This window comes from Schistocerca serialis, chromosome 3 (assembly GCF_023864345.2).
Source record: "Schistocerca serialis cubense isolate TAMUIC-IGC-003099 chromosome 3, iqSchSeri2.2, whole genome shotgun sequence".
Taxonomy (NCBI): Eukaryota; Metazoa; Arthropoda; class Insecta; order Orthoptera; family Acrididae; genus Schistocerca; species Schistocerca serialis.
In genome coordinates, this window is record NC_064640.1 from 287946918 (window position 1) to 287968006 (window position 21089).

At 37.0% G+C, this 21089-nt stretch overlaps 1 protein-coding gene across 1 annotated transcript in view; it reads right to left on the reverse strand.

Annotated features, from left to right (window-relative positions):
- The window catches only part of LOC126470070 (protein Hook homolog 3-like), a 204900-nt gene that overhangs the window by 14463 nt on the left and 169348 nt on the right, over positions 1-21089 (reverse strand). The window contains exons 13-14 of the mRNA XM_050097578.1: positions 19577-19782; positions 9594-9665 (exon numbers count right to left, since the gene is read on the reverse strand). Of these exons, the coding sequence (XP_049953535.1) occupies positions 9594-9665; positions 19577-19782 (278 nt within the window). The remainder of the gene's footprint in view (positions 1-9593; positions 9666-19576; positions 19783-21089) is intronic.

Sequence of the window (21089 nt, forward strand, 5' to 3'; positions counted from 1 at the left end):
TACAGCTTCACCCACCATTGTGCTACTCCAAAGAATTGTGCAAGTGAGACAGCTACGTGCCAAAGACTGCACAAGCAGGAAACATTTGAAAATATGTTTGCAACACAATTGCTGCATTTATGTGAGACAACTTCTGGACGATGAAACTTAAATTTCCAAAACTGTTTTTCCCTCTCATGTTTACATGTTTAGGCATGAAGTAGTTTCGCTAGACATGGCTGAATGTTAGTTTTCTGATAATCAGTTGTTTGACACAAATGGCCTCTGGAAATCAGCTGTTCTGGTTTCTAATTTAGTCAGCACAAAGCCTGTGTCTCTTCAATTAAATATCAGCATTAGTCAACTTTGTCGCCAGTCTAGTATTTCTACTTCTAGTTCACTGGACAAAAAGTCAATCTGTCCAGATTATCTAAAAAGTTTTAAAAACAAGACATAACCTGACAACCAAAGCAAGTTTCAAAAACGGTTGAGAGTTTACATGGGAGCAAAAATTAACTGTGGAAGAGGAAATCTGGCAGCTAGAACTACATTTCCGAATCAATGCTAGAGTATTTACTTGACCAACCCTTAACTCAGTTTTATCCCTAAGGGCTACCTTCTTTTCATCCAGCATTCTCTCTCATTCACCAGAAGACAAGTGCGTCATATCGTCCTTGTGGCTGGTGCAGTAATGTCTTTCCAAAGCATGTTTTTTTGCATGCTCATAACAGGGCAATGGCATATTAAGCAAATTTGCATAGCCTTCAAATAATACAAAACTGTAAAGTAATTCCAATTCCGAACTGAATGATATGGTACTCAACTTTTTCTTTTTTTTTTTTTTTTTTTGGAATAGTGTGTAGACACCACAGTATTTCTGTGGGAGAATGTAAACTGAATTGAACACAATTGGGTATGACAAGTTGATGACTCTTTTGCTCTAGCAGCATTTGGCTGCAACCTCCGTTTCCTCCTCAGCCCATGGCCCCATTCAATGCTGTGCTATGAGAGCTAGAAAGGAGTGCAGCCAGATGACTTGTGTCCACAGGCACGGTTTGGCCAGGCCTGTGCTAAATAAATGAAAACGCCATTGAAGTACGTTAAAATATTCAACTAGTTTATGTCTTATCTGAGAAACAAGATGCAGACAGTTGGTTTACAAAGGAAATATGCTAGCAAATGACTGAGGCAATTGTAACATGTGGTGATTCTGCTTGCCTTCAACACTATTACACAACTCAAAACTATCTTATTAGCTAATGATACAGTCATACATATAACTACAAATTCAGGTCAGGAATTGAAAAGCAGCAATTCATACTGCGGAGAGGAGTAACTATTGGTTGTCATCTAATAGGCTGACACTTATCGGCAGTAAGAAACAGTTTATTACACACAATTCTCTTCATCTACATATAGACCTACATGACTGCTCTGCATTTCACACTTAAATAGCTTCGCAAAGGGCTCAAAGAACCACTTTCAGAATATTTTTCAACTGTTCCACTCTTGAACAGCACATGGGGAAAATGAAAACCCCAATCTTTCTGGGCAAGCTCCAATTTCTCTTATTTTATTATGATGGTCATTTCTGTCACTGGAAGTGGGAGTGCATTCAGAGAAGAAAGCTACTGACTGAAATTTCATTAAAAGATCTTGCCACAGCGAAAAATGGCTTTGTTTCAATGATTGATACACCAAGTTGTGTAACATATCTGAGGCACTCTCTTCCCTATTTTGTGATAATATAAAATGAGCTGCCTTTCTCTGAACTTTTTCGATGTCCCCCATGGTTCTATTTAGTAAGGGTCCCATAGTGAGCAACAGTGCTTTAGAAGAGGATGGACAAACACAATGTAGGCAATCTCTTTATTAGATCTGTTGCATCTTCTAAGTGTTCTGCCAATTAACACAGTCTTTGGTTCACCTTCCCCATAATATTTTCTATGTTGTTGCTAAAATTTAAGTTATTTGTAATTGTAATCCTTTTGTGTTTAGTGGAATCAAAAACCTTTAAATTTGTATTATTTTTCATGTAGCAGCCATTTAACAGAACTTTATTAAGACTCACGTGGATGACTTCACACTTTTTATTGTTTGGGTACAATTGCCACTCTTTGCACCATGCAGATATCTTGTCTACATAATTTTATAATTCATACTGTCAACTGCAGGAGTAGGTTTAATAATGAATAAAAAAATAGGAATGCGGGTAAGCTACTACAAACAGCATAGTGAACGCATTATTGTGGCCAAGATAGACACAAAGCCCACACCTACTACAGTAGTACAAGTTTATATGCCAACTAGCTCTGCAGATGACGAAGAAATTGAAGAAATGTATGATGAAATAAAAGAAATTATTCAGATTGTGAAGGGAGACGAAAATTTAATAGTCATGGGTGACTGGAATTCGAGTGTAGGAAAAGGGAGAGAAGGAAACATAGTAGGTGAATATGGATTGGGGGACAGAAATGAAAGAGGAAGCCGCCTGATCGAATTTTGCACAGAGCACAACATAATCATAACTAACACTTGGTTTAAGAATCATGAAAGAAGGTTGTATACATGGAAGAACCCTGGAGATACTAAAAGGTATCAGATAGATTATATAATGGTAAGACAGAGATTTAGGAACCAGGTTTTAAATTGTAAGACATTTCCAGGGGCAGATGTGGTCTCTGACCACAATCTATTGGTTATGACCTGTAGATTAAAACTGAAGAAACTGCAAAAAGGTGGGAATTTAAGGAGATGGGACCTGGATAAACTAAAAGAACCAGAGGTTGTACAGAGATTCAGGGAGAGCATAAGGGAGCAATTGACAGGAATGGGGGAAATAAATACAGTAGAAGAAGAATGGGTAGCTTTGAGGGATGAAGTAGTGAAGGCAGCAGAGGATCAAGTAGGTAAAAAGACGAGGGCTAGTAGAAATCCTTGGGTAACAAAAGAAATATTGAATTTAATTGATGAAAGGAGAAAATATAAAAATGCAGTAAGTGAAACAGGCAAAAAAGAATACAAACGTCTCAAAAATGAGATCGACAGGAAGTGCAAAATGGCTAAGCAGGGATGGCTAGAGGACAAATGTAAGGATGTAGAGGCCTATCTCACTAGAAGTAAGATAGATACCGCCTACAAGAAAATTAAAGAGATCTTCGGAGATAAGAGAACGACTTGTATGAATATCAAGAGCACAGATGGAAACCCAGTTCTAAGCAAAGAAGGGAAAGCAGAAAGGTGGAAGGAGTATATAGAGGGTCTATACAAGGGCGATGTACTTGAGGACAATATTATGGAAATGGAAGAGGATGTAGATGAAGATGAAATGGGAGATACGATACTGCGTGAAGAGTTTGACAGAGCACTGAAAGACCTGAGTCGAAACAAGGCCCCCGGAGTAGACAATATTCCATTGGAACTACTGACGGCCGTGGGAGAGCCAGTCCTGACAAAACTCTACCATCTGGTGAGCAAGATGTATGAAACAGGCGAAATACCCTCAGACTTCAAGAAGAATATAATAATTCCAATCCCAAAGAAAACAGGTGTTGACAGATGTGAAAATTACCGAACTATCAGCTTAATAAGTCACAGCTGCAAAATACTAACACGAATTCTTTACAGACGAATGGAAAAACTAGTAGAAGCCAACCTCGGGGAAGATCAGTTTGGATTCCGTAGAAACACTGGAACACGTGAGGCAATACTGACCTTACGACTTATCTTAGAAGAAAGATTAAGGAAAGGCAAACCTACGTTTCTAGCATTTGTAGACTTAGAGAAAGCTTTTGACAATGTTGACTGGAATACTCTCTTTCAAATTCTAAAGGTGGCAGGGGTAAAATACAGGGAGCGAAAGGCTATTTACAATTTGTACAGAAACCAGATGGCAGTTATAAGAGACGAGGGACATGAAAGGGAAGCAGTGGTTGGGAAGGGAGTAAGACAGGGTTGTAGCCTCTCCCCGATGTTGTTCAATCTGTATATTGAGCAAGCAGTAAAGGAAACAAAAGAAAAATTCGGAGTAGGTATTAAAATTCATGGAGAAGAAATAAAAACTTTGAGGTTCGCCGATGACATTGTAATTCTGTCAGAGACAGCAAAGGACTTGGAAGAGCAGTTGAATGGAATGGACAGTGTCTTGAAAGGAGGATATAAGATGAACGTCAACAAAAGCAAAACAAGGATAATGGAATGTAGTCTAATTAAGTCGGGTGATGCTGAGGGAATTAGATTAGGAAATGAGGCACTTAAAGTAGTAAAGGAGTTTTGCTATTTGGGGAGCAAAATAACTGATGATGGTCGAAGTAGAGAGGATATAAAATGTAGGCTGGCAATGGCAAGGAAAGCGTTTCTGAAGAAGAGAAATTTGTTAACATCCAGTATTGATTTAAGTGTCAGGAAGTCATTTCTGAAAGTATTCGTATGGAGTGTAGCCATGTATGGAAGTGAAACATGGACGATAAATAGTTTGGACAAGAAGAGAATAGAAGCTTTCGAAATGTGGTGCTACAGAAGAATGCTGAAGATTAGATGGGTAGATCACGTAACTAATGAGGAAGTATTGAATAGGATTGGGGAGAAGAGAAGTTTGTGGCACAACTTGACCAGAAGAAGGGATCGGTTGGTAGGACATGTTCTGAGGCATCAAGGGATCACCAATTTAGTATTGGAGGGCAGCGTGGAGGGTAAAAATCGTAGAGGGAGACCAAGAGATGAATACACTAAGCAGATTCAGAAGGATGTAGGTTGCAGTAGGTACTGGGAAATGAAAAAGCTTGCACAGGATAGAGTAGCATGGAGAGCTGCATCAAACCAGTCTCAGGACTGAAGACCACAACAACAACTGTCAACTTTACTAGATGGTACATGGCAGCATTGTGCACAAACAATGTAAGAGGGTTGCTGAGATTGTTTCCTAAACTATTCACAGTGACAATTTTCTTGCAATTGTAGCATAGTTAGTGAAACAGAGAAGACTTAATTTCTTGGACTGAGAGTCAGTGAAAGCTCTTGTCTAAGGAACATATTTATGACCTCCTGCATAGATTGAAGATGGCTATTTTTTCCAATTTGACTGTTGTCCACAGTCAGCATCTGTGACATACAGGGTCAGCAAAATAAAACTAGCCCGGAAAATATTAACAATGAGACTAACGGGGGAGTTAATGGACATCACAGAAAATGATGGAAATGGACACCACTGACACTGAGGCAGCACAGTGATTGATTTATAAAACTGTGAGAGACACATAGCAGCTCTACTGGAGGGATAGCAACAATAGTGTTTTCAGTGTGCTGCTGTAGCTTTTCCAATGTGTGAGGATTAATAAGTGCATCTAACCCTTCAATTTGCCTGAGGATTATTTGAGTACACCTGACCCTTCAATTTGCTTAACAGGTAAAAATCACAGGGAGTTCAGGTGATCAAGGTGGCCAGGAGATTGCACTGCCTCTGCTGATTGTCCGCTCTTCACCGAACACATCATGCATTCATGACAAGGTCGTACTGTTGCTCTGTCTTGCTGAAATATCCATACAGTCTTTCATCTTCTATGAACTCTTTCATACATGTATTACACAGTTTCCGAACATAATAGTTAGAGTTAACAGTTTGGTGTCACGGGGATTTTATGATGCATAATGGTGCCTTTTCAGTGAGTTCACATACCCTGACAGGCTGTACAGGTGTAATCTGATGAAATACAAAACTGAGAATCCAAAAGTCCTGATTCCACTTCACTCAGAAACCACCAGCATAACTCAACGTGCACAAGTTTGTCTGGACACTATAACTAACGCGCAACAGCAGATTTGTAAGGATACTGATGCAAATCCTTTATGATGTTTTGACATGACGAGTTCTTAATTCCCACTTGCACAGGTAAATGACACTGAGATTTCATTGGACTTTGTTTCTTGGACTTTGTTTCGTGCTTTCCTTCACTCAAGCAATGTTTTTTGTTGTTCAAACTTGTGAATAATCACAGTTTTTATTCACTACAAAGCCGGTCTTATGCAGTTTTGCCATTAACTTTTGCATTGCAGACTTTGCTGGAGGTTTTACCAAAATTCTTCCAATCTTAAACTCATGCACAAAAAGTTCCCGGCACATTTTTGACGAATTGTGCTTCACATAACAATCTACCATGGGACAGAGAGCATTCAGAAGATATGCATGCGCAGACGTATGACAGCAGCCGACTGGTGCATCAAAATCGTGGCTTCCATCATTTTCTGTGATGGACAGTTCTATTTGCTGACAACAGTCACTTCCATGCCAGACTCATAAATATTTTATGTACAACACATGTTATTTACTTTGGATGTTTTAATTAATTTGTGATACATAGGAAAAATTATCTCAGCTCCCAGGCAGAAAAAATATATTTTTATCCCAAAATTGAGCTATCTGGACCACAAATAATGTTAATTCTTGATGCCACTGTAGACCTTTAATTAACATATTTAGATTAAAGTTCAGTCTTGATCACGTTATGTCTGTTTTAATGAGTAACCGGTTTCGGTTTTTTCTATAAAACCATCATCAGACCTGTGAATAAATTTTAAGAAATACTAGATACCAATCTTTAAATGAATGAAAAAGTCTAATGATGTCAAAATTTTTAACAAAATAAAATAAAATTAGTTATACCCATTGGCTCCCTTGGGTTGGTAGGTGGAGCTCTCCTTGCTGCTGTGCAGTCAACTGATGGTTATGAGTGCTGAGCACGAGCTTAAATATACAGAGGCTCCGCCTACTTCCTGTCACACTACTTCATAACTGCCAATCAGCGTTCATAATATGACGCCATCGTCAAAGTATAAAAGTAGGAAATACACTAATAACATAAAATTGATTCATTTAAATATCTGATTAACAGATAATAGTTGACGAAATTTTATAATAAAAGCATCTACTCTTTTGTTTTTTAAATATAAGATTAGTTATACCCATGGCAAAAGCAATGTATGTAAAATATGCTGCATCAGCAGTCTCATCAGTCAGATATACATAATGTTGAACGTACTATTGGCTGCTAACTTAATGCTATAAAGAACATTGCCATAAAAACTACAGTGAAAACAAGACGATTCTGCAGCATCCAACAAAGATGCAATTGTGATGTAGGCAACTTGGTATAATCGATATATACCACAACACCAAGGATTTTACATCTTTGAAGTAACTGGCACTGTAATAATATTAAGGTTGTCCATAGAGGGCACAGCTATCACACATCGTAATTCACTGTTTTTATCCAAAATATAAATAAGTTGTAGATACAACTATTATCTGTTAATCAGATATTTAAATGAATCAATTTTATGTTATTAGTGTATTTCCTACTTTTATACTTTGACGATGGCGTCATATTATGAACGCTGATTGGCAGTTATGAAGTAGTGTGACAGGAAGTAGGCGGAGCCTCTGTATATTTAAGCTCGTGCTCAGCACTCATAACCATCAGTTGACTGCACAGCAGCAAGGAGAGCTCCACCTACCAACCCAAGGGAGCCAATGGGTATAACTAATTTTATTTTATTTTGTTAAAAATTTTGACATCATTAGACTTTTTCATTCATTTAAAGATTGGTATCTAGTATTTCTTAAAATTTATTCACAGGTCTGATGATGGTTTTATAGAAAAAACCGAAACCGGTTACTCATTAAAACAGACATAACGTGATCAAGACTGAACTTTAATCTAAATATAACAATTAATTGATCACTGAATTCCAAAAATGTTTACCAAAATTGTGCTTTAATTAACATGCTGAGTATTCTAACACTAGCACCACAGTTCATCAACTCACTTGTAAGATTCATGTTTGACAACACAAACTTGTTTAAAATGATATATCATTCTTTCAATGAACACAAAACAGAGGACTCATCTTCATATGGTGTGTACATCCTTATTACTGTTCGAAAAATGTGAAACACTTCTCACCATACACTTTCTGTAAGTTTCCATGTGTATCAAAGTCTGGTAGTAGCAAATTTCAGGTTTATAAACCCAAGTTGGAGATATTCCTCCTGACAAACTCAATCTATTTCTTGCAGGAATCCTTTAGGTTTTCTAGTTATGTTACAGGGATGTAATTCAATGAAGTGAATGGACTAGCAGACAATATTGTTCATATATCAGGACTTATTAGGGTCAGCTTGTTTGGTTTGTTGTAATTTTAAGACATTTAAATACATTTTGAAGAATGAAAACTGTAGGTTCCATTGACTTTGAAAGAGAAAAAGACTAAGGTTGTTAGGGGGACTTCGGTCATTCCTCTTTTAACACAGTACCCTTGCCCTCTTAGAACTTATGCAAGTGCTCTTTAACTTGAAGACAAAGGATTTTTGTCTGGTTCAGCTATCTTAACTTGGGCTTTGCCAAATACTTTCAGGAAAATTCCGATTCGTTCTTACTAACAGGCCATAACATGGTTATTCTTAGTAGTAGTATTATTGTTTTCATTCTACATTTACTTATGTTTTTTTATTTCTTTATGTTATTCTGTTTTGGGTTTTCTTATTTTTATGTTGTATTATTCTACTTTATTTCCTTGGCACAGGTGTTCTAGGGAATAAAAATTTAAGAAATATTTTAAAAATTACTATTGTTGATTGAGTGAAGATGATCTAAAGTGATGTTTCTTTTTGCAGGACCATTATCACACATGTGTGTACACACACACACACACACACACACACACACACACACACACACACACACACACACACACAAGTGTATTTGTCCCCCCCCCCCCCTCCCCTCCACACACACTGAATATGGATGCACTAGGTGCAAAAGATATCATGCAAAAACATGTGAAATGATAAACTCTTCAGTGTTATAGAACTTACATACACATAAACCTTCTCAGTTTTAAGTAATATACTTGATAAGTTTTAACTAACATCCTATACAATCAAGTTCCCCACATCTTAAGTAATGATAATGAAAGTGTGTGGATGTTTTGAAGAGTATCTGAGTGATGGCTTCAGTCTTTTGTTTCTTGTGATACAGTAATATAAACTCTCACTCTCAGATGTAACACTTCGTCCACCTTAAAATGACAAAAAAATTTCATACAAAAGTGATCTTGTCACTTTTAATGAACATCAATAAGCAGGCGTTAATCACAGAGGAAGAAGTAAGGTTTTCAGTTATAAAAATCTACCCATTGATGTCAAGGATCTGATACATAATTAAATTAATTACAAATGCATACTGATATCATATTTGTTTGACAATGTAAAATGTGTGTGTTCATTGAATGAATATCAGTTTGCATTTGTAATTAATTTAATTATGTATTAGATCCTTGACATCAATGGGTAGGTTTTCATAACTGAATACCTTACATTTTTCTCTGTGATTAATTCCTGCATACTGATGTTCATTAAGTGACAGGATCGTAAGTTTGTAAATCAATCAATAAAAACCAAATAACATAGCTGTAGTTTAATTAGTAAATTAAGTAAATTAAACTAATTAACACTTCCACATCATACTAACAAAGTGCAATTATGAGCCATGGAACATGTAAATGACTAATGATAATGTAAAAGTAGAGTACATAAAAGTGCACTAGTGATCAATACTCACAAGTTTATAAAATGCTGATGTCATAAGTCTCTCCTCCAATTCATGGCAAACTTTATTTTGTTCTTTCTCTTCCTAAAATTTAAGAGAATTAGCATTAACAATTTCAAATAAATAGTCAAAAACATGCTTTTGCTTACAAATGCTGTGGCATACATACTGATATTAATACACATAACTTAATACTTAGAGAAAATTGTAATTTTGAGTTCTGGTATATAAATGCTAAGAAGTTAAACAGCTAACAAACTTGAATGAAATACAATTGGCTGGCAGCTGGCCACTACCATGGAACTCACTGAAACATCAGTCACAAAGTTATTTTACTCAATGTATTATAGAAGAGTTAAGCAGGTTGTTAGACTTTACTGTAACACTTTAAAGATCACCTCAAACTTCGTGGTTGTGTCAATAATCTGCAAGTACAAATTGTGAAGACATACATAACTTCATCTCCCTCTTCTTTTGAGTGAAATGACAGTAAGATGTATATCATGGTTCAGTGGGCACCACACTCTACAGATACGATGAGTATTGTAAAATTAAACTGTGGGTTAACAGGTTATGACCAACATGTATTCATCACAGCATATAAAACTCTCTCCTGTGAGCCTGAAGAGTAGGTCAACATACAGCTGTGAGGCATTTCATTATTATTAGTTTACTGGGACTGACAAGGTTTACATTCCGCATTCCAAGTATTTAAAATAATTATATTAGTTCTGATTGCAGCCCATGACCACAAATTATATAATCCGAAAAATTCCAAGTTGTATAGTCTTTCAATCTGGAAATTCATTTGGCTGGGATGACCATACGACTCAGTATTCACAAGTATGTAAACTTGGTGGTCACATGATGAAGCTCAGCTAGCAATCATGAGTAGGTGACACCACAGTATTCTGCAGGTAACATTGATCAATAGCATACAGACAGCTTATCGAGAGTTCTTGCTTTTCAGAATCTATGGGAGTTTGGAAAGTGATGACTGGTAACATGACGGTAAAAATGTTGCATGCAATCTGAGAAGTTCACTGTTAGTACACATCAACATGCATTAAAGCATAACCAACTCTGTACTTCCAAACTAGGATACAGACAAGAACAATCACCAAAACATTGTAGGATCTGTGTTCTCCTTTGAGCCATGCGGCAGGATAAGGTGTGAGGTGTAACTTAGGGAAAACTGCATGCTAACAAGGTACACACATTTCAAACAGGAGAGCTAATGTCTTGTAATTAATAAAAATATAAAAACTGCAGAGACAATTCAAGGTGATGTTTTAAGACTTCCAGTCACACCAGATTTTGATAATTAGCTCTAGGGTTGTTCATACAAAAAGTGTGATATTGGTTATAAAACTAAACTAGATAACTTGAATGGCTGAAAAGCGAACTGAGCATTACTGAGTAGTTAACACGCTGCAGCTGACACACAACTCCTGCTGGCTTGGCATCAGCCTCAGCCAATGCTTCAGTTGCTAATCTCACATCACTGTGGTGAGCAGGATCCAGCAAGCACAACAATGACATGTCGCAGATGTGCAGGCCAGAGGTCCGAAATTTACACAGGATAAGAGTAAAGACTCATGAAAGTGTAACAGGATAGTAAGAGGATCTCTGCCTGGAATCATTCAGCCACAGGTGTGCATGAAAAAGCTTACTATCAAATAAAAGGCCCATGAATCAATGTTGCTTTACCACATCTAGCAATCTGTTGCTTAAGTAGAGATCAGGATCAGGATGAATGTCCTGATCCTACAGAAGTCATAACAGAGGTTTTCAGGGGGTAAATTTGAAAACCATTACTAAAAGTTGAGTCATAAGCCTTGCAAATGGTCCTCAGGATGCAACATTCAGTGACTGCTACTGATGCAAGCACAGTATTAGTGTCACATTCACCTGCGATGTCCGAGATATTTTATTTTATTAGATCTGATTCTTACTTACTAAGTAGTTACTAGTTTCCAGTACACCAGCTAATCAATAATGAACAGAAACATTTGAAAGCCACAGTGATACTGAGATAAAATATCTCTGTACAGAGTATAGTTCAGAGTGTTCGATATTGTAATGCTTGTGTTATCTGAATTACAAGGGTCATTCAATAAGTAATGCCCCACATTTTTTTAAAAGCCATTAATATACATAGACAAACGTACTTGTTGGTGCTTCACATCTGATGTTTGTGCTGTGTGTTGGTGAAGTTTTGAACCGTTCTGGCAGATGGCAGAGCCATAGTACAGCATCAAAATGGTGTCTACATATGACTCACGTTACAAGAAGCATGCTGTTATTGAATTCTTGTGTGCAGAAAAAGAAATTGTGGTGAACATCCACAAACATTTGTGTTCAGTGTATGGTGATGCTGCAGTTGATAGGAGTATAGTTGGGCGATGGGTAAAGAAAGTTACAGCTTCAGAAAATGCAGAAACAGAGCTCCATGACAGCCACACTTGGGATGTCCTGTCACAGCCACTGCTCCAGACATGCTGAATCATGTCGGTGGCATTATTTGTGCCGACCAGCGCATCACAACTCGACAATTGGCTCTACAGTTGTTGGTCAGCATTAGAAGTGCAATCTGCAATGATCCAGATTCTCAGATATTCAAAGAGGTGCTCACAATGGGTTCCACGAATGCTCACAGTGGATCACAAGATTCAAAGAAAGGCCGGGCAAGAGACTCAAGTAAAATGTCTCAACTGAACAGGAGTATACATAATTAGGGACAGGAAAAAATGGATGTTACTTTATGGCCAAAATCGGTGTTATTTTTTGCCCTTTCGGTGTCATTTGTCGGTGTTATTTTCTTGGAAGCTTTTTCTATTATTAGTTATCTATTCTTGTCATATTTAACCATGTTTCAGTGCTATGTTGAAAATGGAACTATTCCTAAGATAGGGTGGGCCAAACATAAGACTAGTGTAGAGAAAAATTATTTTAACAAAACTTTTTGAAACAAATAATTATTTAAAAACAAACACCAAAGGTAAAAATGAAAATAACAGTATTATGCATATATTTTATTGATGACATGTTTCCCGCTTCCTCATATTGTTCTTGAGCCATGGAGACCACAGAAGCCGGTCTCGGCGGCTCAAGAATGATCTGAAGATCCTCTAGGAACATGAAATGTGTCATCAATAAAGTATCTGCAACAGAGACTATTATTTAAATTTTTAACATTTGTATACTGTTGCTGCGCTTGGCCAGAATGATGTGGAGTGATACATGTATTTTAAATACTGGGAAAAAAATTATTTATCTATGATGTATCCAGCCGATTAAAAAAGTATACAGAACTTCCCTTTTTTCAGTCCACAATCAATTTTTGACACTATACAATTTTTCTCATCGACTTAAATATTTATGTTCCCTTTGTTCAGTCTGCAATCAGTTTTTGACACTCAATAATTTTTCTCATCGCCTTGAATATTTATGTTAAATGGTTGAAATTTCTTATGGAATAGGAATAATGAAACTTAGAAGAAAATATTTTAATGTAAAGAAAAATCTCTGCCTTTGCAATGCTATTCTTAATAAATAATATGTCTTGGCTGCATCCCCAAGAGATTTTTCTATATGAATACCACCAAGAAAGCTTGAAGGTTATTTTTTAAGTAGTCCTAAGTAACAAGATACTTATAAACATTTACGAAAGGTATTTAACTTAGGATAAAAATAAGACCAAATTTAATTTTCTTAATTTTTTTAATGTTTACTCAGATGTTACTTGGAAACAAAGTTTATAATATGTTTCAGTACACGTTTTGAGTTTTAAATTCCATTTTCCATCAGTAACACAGTCTTTTCATACAAAAACACTTTCTTTTAATGTAGCATCTTTTTTTTTCCTCCCCAAACACACATACACAACTGGTACTCATTCATGTACTTCATTTTCAGCTGTTTTTACCAAGCTCTGGATGAAGGGGATGAATACATACAAAACTTCTGATATGCTTATCTTACTATTAACAATGAAGTGGTATGTCAGATGAATGAACTACAAAAGAGAAAAAATGAGAAAATTATTTGAAATTGTTTTTGGTGAAATTCTTGTAATTTGACTTGACTTATAATCAATTGCAAGTACCAGTTAACAGGAAAGTGATCTGTTATGTATGGTTTGCTGCAAAATTATCATCAATGTCTGAAATCTTCACCAATGATAACAATGTTTCTTTCCGGAGTGAGATTCATATGAAGAAATATCACTGTCGCAAATCTGCCTTTGGGCAATGCTTGTGTTGTTTGAATACCTGTTTTTCAAATATTTTTACGATTAGGGTCATCCAAGGGAATGCACCAAATGTTCCTGAATAACACACATATGAATAAAATATTAGACTTAATATAAGAATTGATATGAGAATGAAATATCAGAATATGATAATTTAAAATTACTGCAACATCTCAACCATCCCCCCCCCCCCCCCCCCCCTGCACACACACACATTACATAATCAGGGTGTATACATGAACAAGGAAAAAAACATCCCAGATTTCCCGGTTAAAAAGACACTTTCTCCCGGGTGAAAACATATTTTTCCCTGTTAACTGATAGTATATTTTCTCTCAGAACTCTATAACTTATCATACCTTTGAATGGTTATGGTTTTATACACGGGCGTAGAATTTCCCAGCACTTTAGAAAACGAAACTCAGGGAAAGACACGTTTCGGAGAGATCTTTGATGTACAGCAAAATGTACGCTGCACATTTTCGTATTACGAAAGTATAAATTCGAATTCCACCAAACACCGCATTTTCCTTTCCGAAGCATTGAAAACGAGATTGCGATGCACTTTCATAAGCCAGTCATAGCTCACGCCACGTGATCTCACCAGCTGATGACAGCGGATATTCAGAGCTTAGGACACGTGATGTAGTCAGCTAATAACAACATCACTGTTAAGTAGCGCGAACACACAAACAGGAAATGTTAATGGTTTAAATTAATATACATAGAGTTGCTACAAGAAAAGCAAAGCTTTCACATATAATATTGGTTTCTAAGATTAATACGCTGCAAGAGAAGCTAAGCTTTCACATATAATGTTGGTCTTTTAAGCGCGTATTACACTTTACGATATATCACACAAATGCGACAGTAAAATTTCAATAACGACATAAATGTCTGATCTTCTGGGCTCGAAATTAATGTAAATGGTTAGTCATCAAAAGAGTTGGTTTTTAAATCAGCGTCAAACGCTCTCTGATTTACGAAGTTCATCGTACATTCTCGCTCGTAGTTCAACTTGCGTAAAAGGAAATTTAGTTTCAAAGTAACGTTTTTCAAACCACCATCCACAATATTTTCCTGCGACCTGTTGGAAATAGGTTCGTTTGAGCAGTTGCCAGAGAGCACCAGGTAACAGGCGCCACCGCGCTTACGCAGCTACGATGACGTAGGAGGCCCGTATGTTCGTACGTGTTAAACATTAAGAGATCTTACATTATGTCATATAAGAAACAAGACATCAGAGGATACTCCAAGAGCATCGGAATTTCCTGACCCATACTGCAATGTGCACATTTAAAGTGCATGTTTAAAGAGCACATTGGTATGTCAAGATTCCCAGTGCAGTAGGCCTCGAACTGATATTAAGCTTTTCAGTGAGGTTTTTGGGATGTAAATTTTCTTGGAGTACCAGTACTGTATTATGTTTGGTTCTTTATTATGGCAAATATATACGTGCTAGAAGATGAAAATGTGCACTTGAAATGTAGCAAACAGTTGAAACTAGCCAATAGTGTGGAATTAAACATTCCATTTCCAATATATTGACTGCCTCAGCGGAAAAGATTAATAAAAGAAAATTTCTTTCAAATTGACAAAAATTACTTCACTGTTCTGCAAAGGAATTAATGCTTGACTGTCAGAAATATGGAAATAAAATAAAATCTGAAACTAATAACGTACTTTAGCCTTCCGTAATTATGTGAATGTATTTTAATTCACTTGATACCTCCAGGCCACAGAAAACAGTTTTGTTTTCATTTGATGTTAGAGCCGTAAACGAAGAGGAAACAGCGAAACCACTAAATGTAAACACGGATCACATGGAGACTACCCACTTCCCCACTATAAGTCAGACTGCTCTGCACATCAGTCCCAGATCTACGATATTTCCAAACCGGGCAATACTAGATAGTGCCCCCCCCCCCCCCCCCCCCCCACCCCTTTCTCGGGCATTTGATTGAAATAGGACATCAAAATTTTTTTTAAAAATCGAATTTTCAAAAATACGTTCATTTTGTAGCACACATCTTTCTGAAAAGTCTGATGCATAAAACATGTGGTCGAGGAAATGTAAGACATGTTGTTTGGTTTTAAGTGTGCCAAAATGCAATGCCACGCCTCTTCACACAGCATTCTTCTATCGCACATCACTGTATGTCGCTTCTTGGAATTGAAACGTGTATATTTTGTAAAGGATGCCATCAAACTATGTTCAGGACAGAGGAAATTAAAATGTCCTGTGGTGCCTCTCCTGCTCCCAGTTGGCCGGTTTGACATCCTGCCCCTCTTTCTTTAAAAAAAGAACTTTTCAGAAAATTTGCACTCTTTATTCCCTATTAGCTAACAACTTGCTGCTTTGTGTGACAAAATTAAATATAGGATGCCTAAAACCAGTAAAGACAAGCAAGAAAGCACACATTTCTTCAATCCTTAGCTCTTAGAATTCTTTTTTCTTGATTCTTGCTACAGCTTTACATAGCGTGCTTTCCTTTCTGCAAAAGAATCTATACTTCATCAAAGTTCATTAAACTTTTTGCTGCATGAAAAATCGAAATGTCGTTGTCTAATACTAAAAAAGCTCTTAATACAAATAGGGCCAAAGATTAGTGCGGTTTATCGGTCTGATTACGTCTATTTTGTCACTGTCTGCTGTATAAAACAAAATAGGCCTTTCTAATACTGCATCTATAGTAACAAACACCATATAAATGAGACTGTTTTGGCACAAATGGTCATTTTTATAACACGACAGAATATAACTCACGAAGTACCAATACCAAATGCCTATCAGGCCTACTACAAGCAAAAAGCTTGACGTTAGGAAATAGTTTCACACTTCATTCATACGCTCCAGTTTCTCAAGCATGAGACCGAAAAGTAGTAGTTCGAAATTTTTATGCAAATCTGGAATAGTCATATTCTTCCATAATTTGTGTGATGTTCCTGTTTCTTCTCCTTCCTAGTTCTAAGAAACAGTCCTGTCATCACTAATTCTCTAACTATTCCTGCCAAAGTCAAAGCTTATTCGCCAGTTAACTTCATTAACTCTGCCAGAACCGTCGGTTTAGTTATCCCGCGATTATTCTCCAGTTAGGCGTTGTTACATATTCGTTCAACACATTTTCCGTGCTACTTCAGAATAGAACTTAAAGCGGCTGCTAGTCGGGGACCGTACAATTGGCCCTTACTAGTCAGAGACCTGGACATAAATTTTCTGTCAAAATTTCATTTTCTTGGATACCCCGTAATCTTTCTTACTGTTAGTCATTTATTTCCACTCTCGTAGTCTGAATCTATGGATTTCACTAGTAATTACAACAACGCTGATCATTCGCAAACCCAATCAACCACATAATGAGACACCGCTTGGCATTCATGCGTTCGGCTTTACTCCGCTCAGCTCGTATAGCACCTTTTGTGTGCAGGAATGTTTGTTTCTAGATTCCACTGACAGAGACATCATGTACACTATGCACGCATTCACAAATCGACTTATGATTCATTAAGAAATCAACTTAGAATGTGTTCAAAAATCGACAGGGATGCATTTCAAAGTCATATGAATAATCGATAGACCAACGTGCGGTGGATGCTAGGCGCTTTGCAAAACATTTTTCATGGTAGCATCTAGCTGCTTGCAGCGGCTGCTTTCACAGACAACAGCCACAATTATTCTGAAGCCAGAAGCGGGAGGAGGTACTACTCAACTGCGCATGTGCATGATCCCGTTCAAAACTGCTGAAACGAATCTAATGTAAACAGTTGTGAGGTCACGCACATTGGAGGCAATTTGTCGTTACGAAGCACTGCATAGTCTTCCTAAAGCCTAGACACATTTTGCTGTTGGCAGACGCTTGTATGAGCACTGTTTTTTTGTTGTATATGGCCCATTTCCTTTGCAATTTATGTTTTATTTTCGTTTTTCCTCTCGTTCATGTTTTATTGCTGCATTATTATTCTGCAGTAGCAGGATACAGTAATAGAGTATCGGCTTTTAGCAGTCAAAATTACAAAAATTTAACTGAAAACAAAAACAATGAAAACAATGAAAAATTCCCGGGTTATTCCCGGTTTTCTCCCGGACGAAAAAATTCCCGGGTTTTTCCCGGATCTCCTGGCTGTCCCAGGTCGTATACACCCTGATAATATGAGTGTGACACTTATTGTGAAATTACTGTAACACCCTTATCCTCTAATTTGCCAAGAAACATTTATGTAGTAACTGTCTATGGGCATTAGTAGATACAATGAAACAATAAAAATAAAATAAAATAATCAGGTTTCAAACACAGAGTGCAAAATTAAGAAGCCATGACACTTACCACTGAACCACCATTTTGTCTGATGGTGTATCACACCGCAAAAGGCACTTAAAGCGCTTAAAGTACCTCGAAAACACTGAACACCATTCTTTCAGAAACGGTAGAGTATCTATGGACAAGCCAAGACAAGTGTTCGCTACTTAACTGACTCTTCATCTTTTGTGGGGCAGTAATAGATACTGGGTAAACCATTTCACTCTATTTCTTGTTGCTTGGTCTCCTTCTAATAGCGTTAAGGGTAGCAATCTCCATTGTAAACTTACTATTAGCACCTAATGAGTTAGTTGTTTTGGTGCAGCTACCACTCAACAAAGCTTTAATCCACTCTGATAAGAGTGCCAGAAAATATTATAAAGGTCTGTCTAATAGGGTAACCAATACATGGAATCCACATTCTCAAAATTAGAGAGGCACATAATCCACAGAATATGTGGGGAGTTTTTAAAGTTCAGGCATCTGCCACGCAAGCCATTCACTGTTAGGAAGGCTACGACAGCTAGGGTGCATTATGATGACATGATGATTCTTCCCCTCCCTCGACATGTGAAACCGGATGTAACACTGGATTTGGAGAGCTACTACTGATGCTCTGAGAAGAAAAGTGCTCTTCCACAACAGCTCACACCACTTTTGTAAATTTTTAAAAACTGTGGGGGTCTCTTTCAAAAGGCGACCATGAAAATTAGATTAAAAATTTTTTGCTAACTCTGTTTCTTGTGTGTTGGCCTTTCCAGTTCTCTATCTTGATTTTAGGAGTTTGCCTTGAGTAGGGATGTATTTCAAATTTCTCCTTTCACTCAACTCTTATCATAGGTCTTTACTAATTATGGAATCCACAGGATACTTTAAACAGAATAACGATTTAGACCTGTGATATACTAAAGTTACATATGAGACTTTACATTTATCCTCTAAAACCATCATGCAAATATCAACAGCATTTCTCTCTTAGAACTACAAGTCTCTTATAGACAACAAAGCATGAATGTTTACAAAATCTTTCTAGACTCTTTTCCTTCTCAATTAGTGCAGATTAGATAGTAAACTCAATTAGTACAGATCAGATAGTAAAACTCAATGAATTCCCGGGAATGAAAACATATCTTTTTATGGCCTATATAGGAATGTCTACAAGAATATTACTGTTCAACAGTGCTAATCTCTGTGCAAACTTTGAGTATATTGCCTGCCTTCTACTGTTTGAAGCTAAAAATCCCATTACTTTTGGGTTATTTCTGTTTATAATTTAGCATTCTCTTTATAACCAGATTCTTATGTGCTTATTTCTCTATTAGTCCCTTTAAGAGTCTGGTCGATTAAAGACCTACGACTGTATTGATCTACCACAGATTTTATACTCCTCATAAGCTACTGGCTCTATCTCCTGATGGTAAGTAGGCTGAGAAATATTTTACCTCCAGGTCCTCAATGATCTTTTCCTTGTCTTGGAGCTGACTACGGAGAACTGCAACTTCGGCTGTGGCATCTACACTCTGCTTTGGATCCATTATCTTAATGACATCTTTTGCTTTTTCTACATATTTTCGATACCTTTCATTCTGCTGCTGAAGTTCCTGATCTTTGCGGCGCAATGTATCCTGTAATGTTGCATCCCTTCGTTCTGGAACAACAAAAATAATCATAAATACTTTAAATGTAATCAAGCAAGAAAATAATGCATTTGTTTTCTATCTTTGGCTTAAGTGGTATGCAAACTAAATGTCTGGATGGTCAAGTTTCATTTACGATACACAAAATTACGGTAATGGTTACAACACTCGTAAGTAAATCATTCATATTTTATAAAATCGTGGTGAATTCAAGCATACAGCTACGAACACAGTATTCTCCTCACACAAACCTGAAAAAGGGCCTTACACTAATCACCTGCAGAAAAGAGGTGTGAAGAAATTGGACATGGTTGCATCACTAACTGTGATTACCTTCATTTGATACTGTATCTCTGGTTAACTACAAGGGCAATTCAGAAATTAATTTGTGCTTTGCTGTTGTGTCGTGAGAGATTGTGCTAGTGTCCCCGTCTTGGTGTCGGAGAGTCTACTGAATCATTATGCATTGGGTTGTGATTGTTTGCTGTGTATGTTGTCTCTGATTGCACAAACAATTTTTACATTCACGGTAATCACAGCTGCTGAAGGTCATGATGATCGAAAACACAGCTGATGACTTGTAAAACTTGGTTTTAATTGACCACACTACCAGTTTCAGCTTACAGCCATATCTTCAGGTACAACAAAAAGAAACAGCACTACAGTGCATTTGTGACAACATTCTGTAGCATCACTCACCATCACTATGGCTAGTTCTCGGAGACAATCACAAATTATAATGAGGTAAAATAGCAATGACACATATCAAGACACTAAACCAGTTATACAGTTGTCATTATTCAGCCACTCTCTGCACTACAGCACACTTTTAACATGTTGTCACAAACATACAGTCGTGGACAAAATGAGCGAGACCCCTCGCCTTTTTGTTATGCTGATCCACACAGCTTTAAAGTCTGCTACACAGCATAACAGGCAAGGCGACGAAGTGCTACCAACATACTATGCATAGGTGTGAAATTGAAAAACTATCTGAACTTTGTCAGACTGTTTTCAATCATGTGTAAGACTATATTAATGCTGATCAGTGTGTTAAACACAACACGTAAATGTAAGATATAAATGAAAGAAGAAATGCTTATTAGTATGAACTGCACTAACAAAAATGAATTTCAGCTTATCGAGGTAACATAACTGTTTTAGTAAGACAAAGTACCCCAGATCATTACGATTTAGCAAAATATTATGCACATTCGCTCGCAAAACGGTCTGTGTCATTGTTCAGACCAATCGTACTGGATTACCGTTGCTGACCTACCATGAAAGTGTGCAAATTTAGCAATGCGTGAAGATTCAT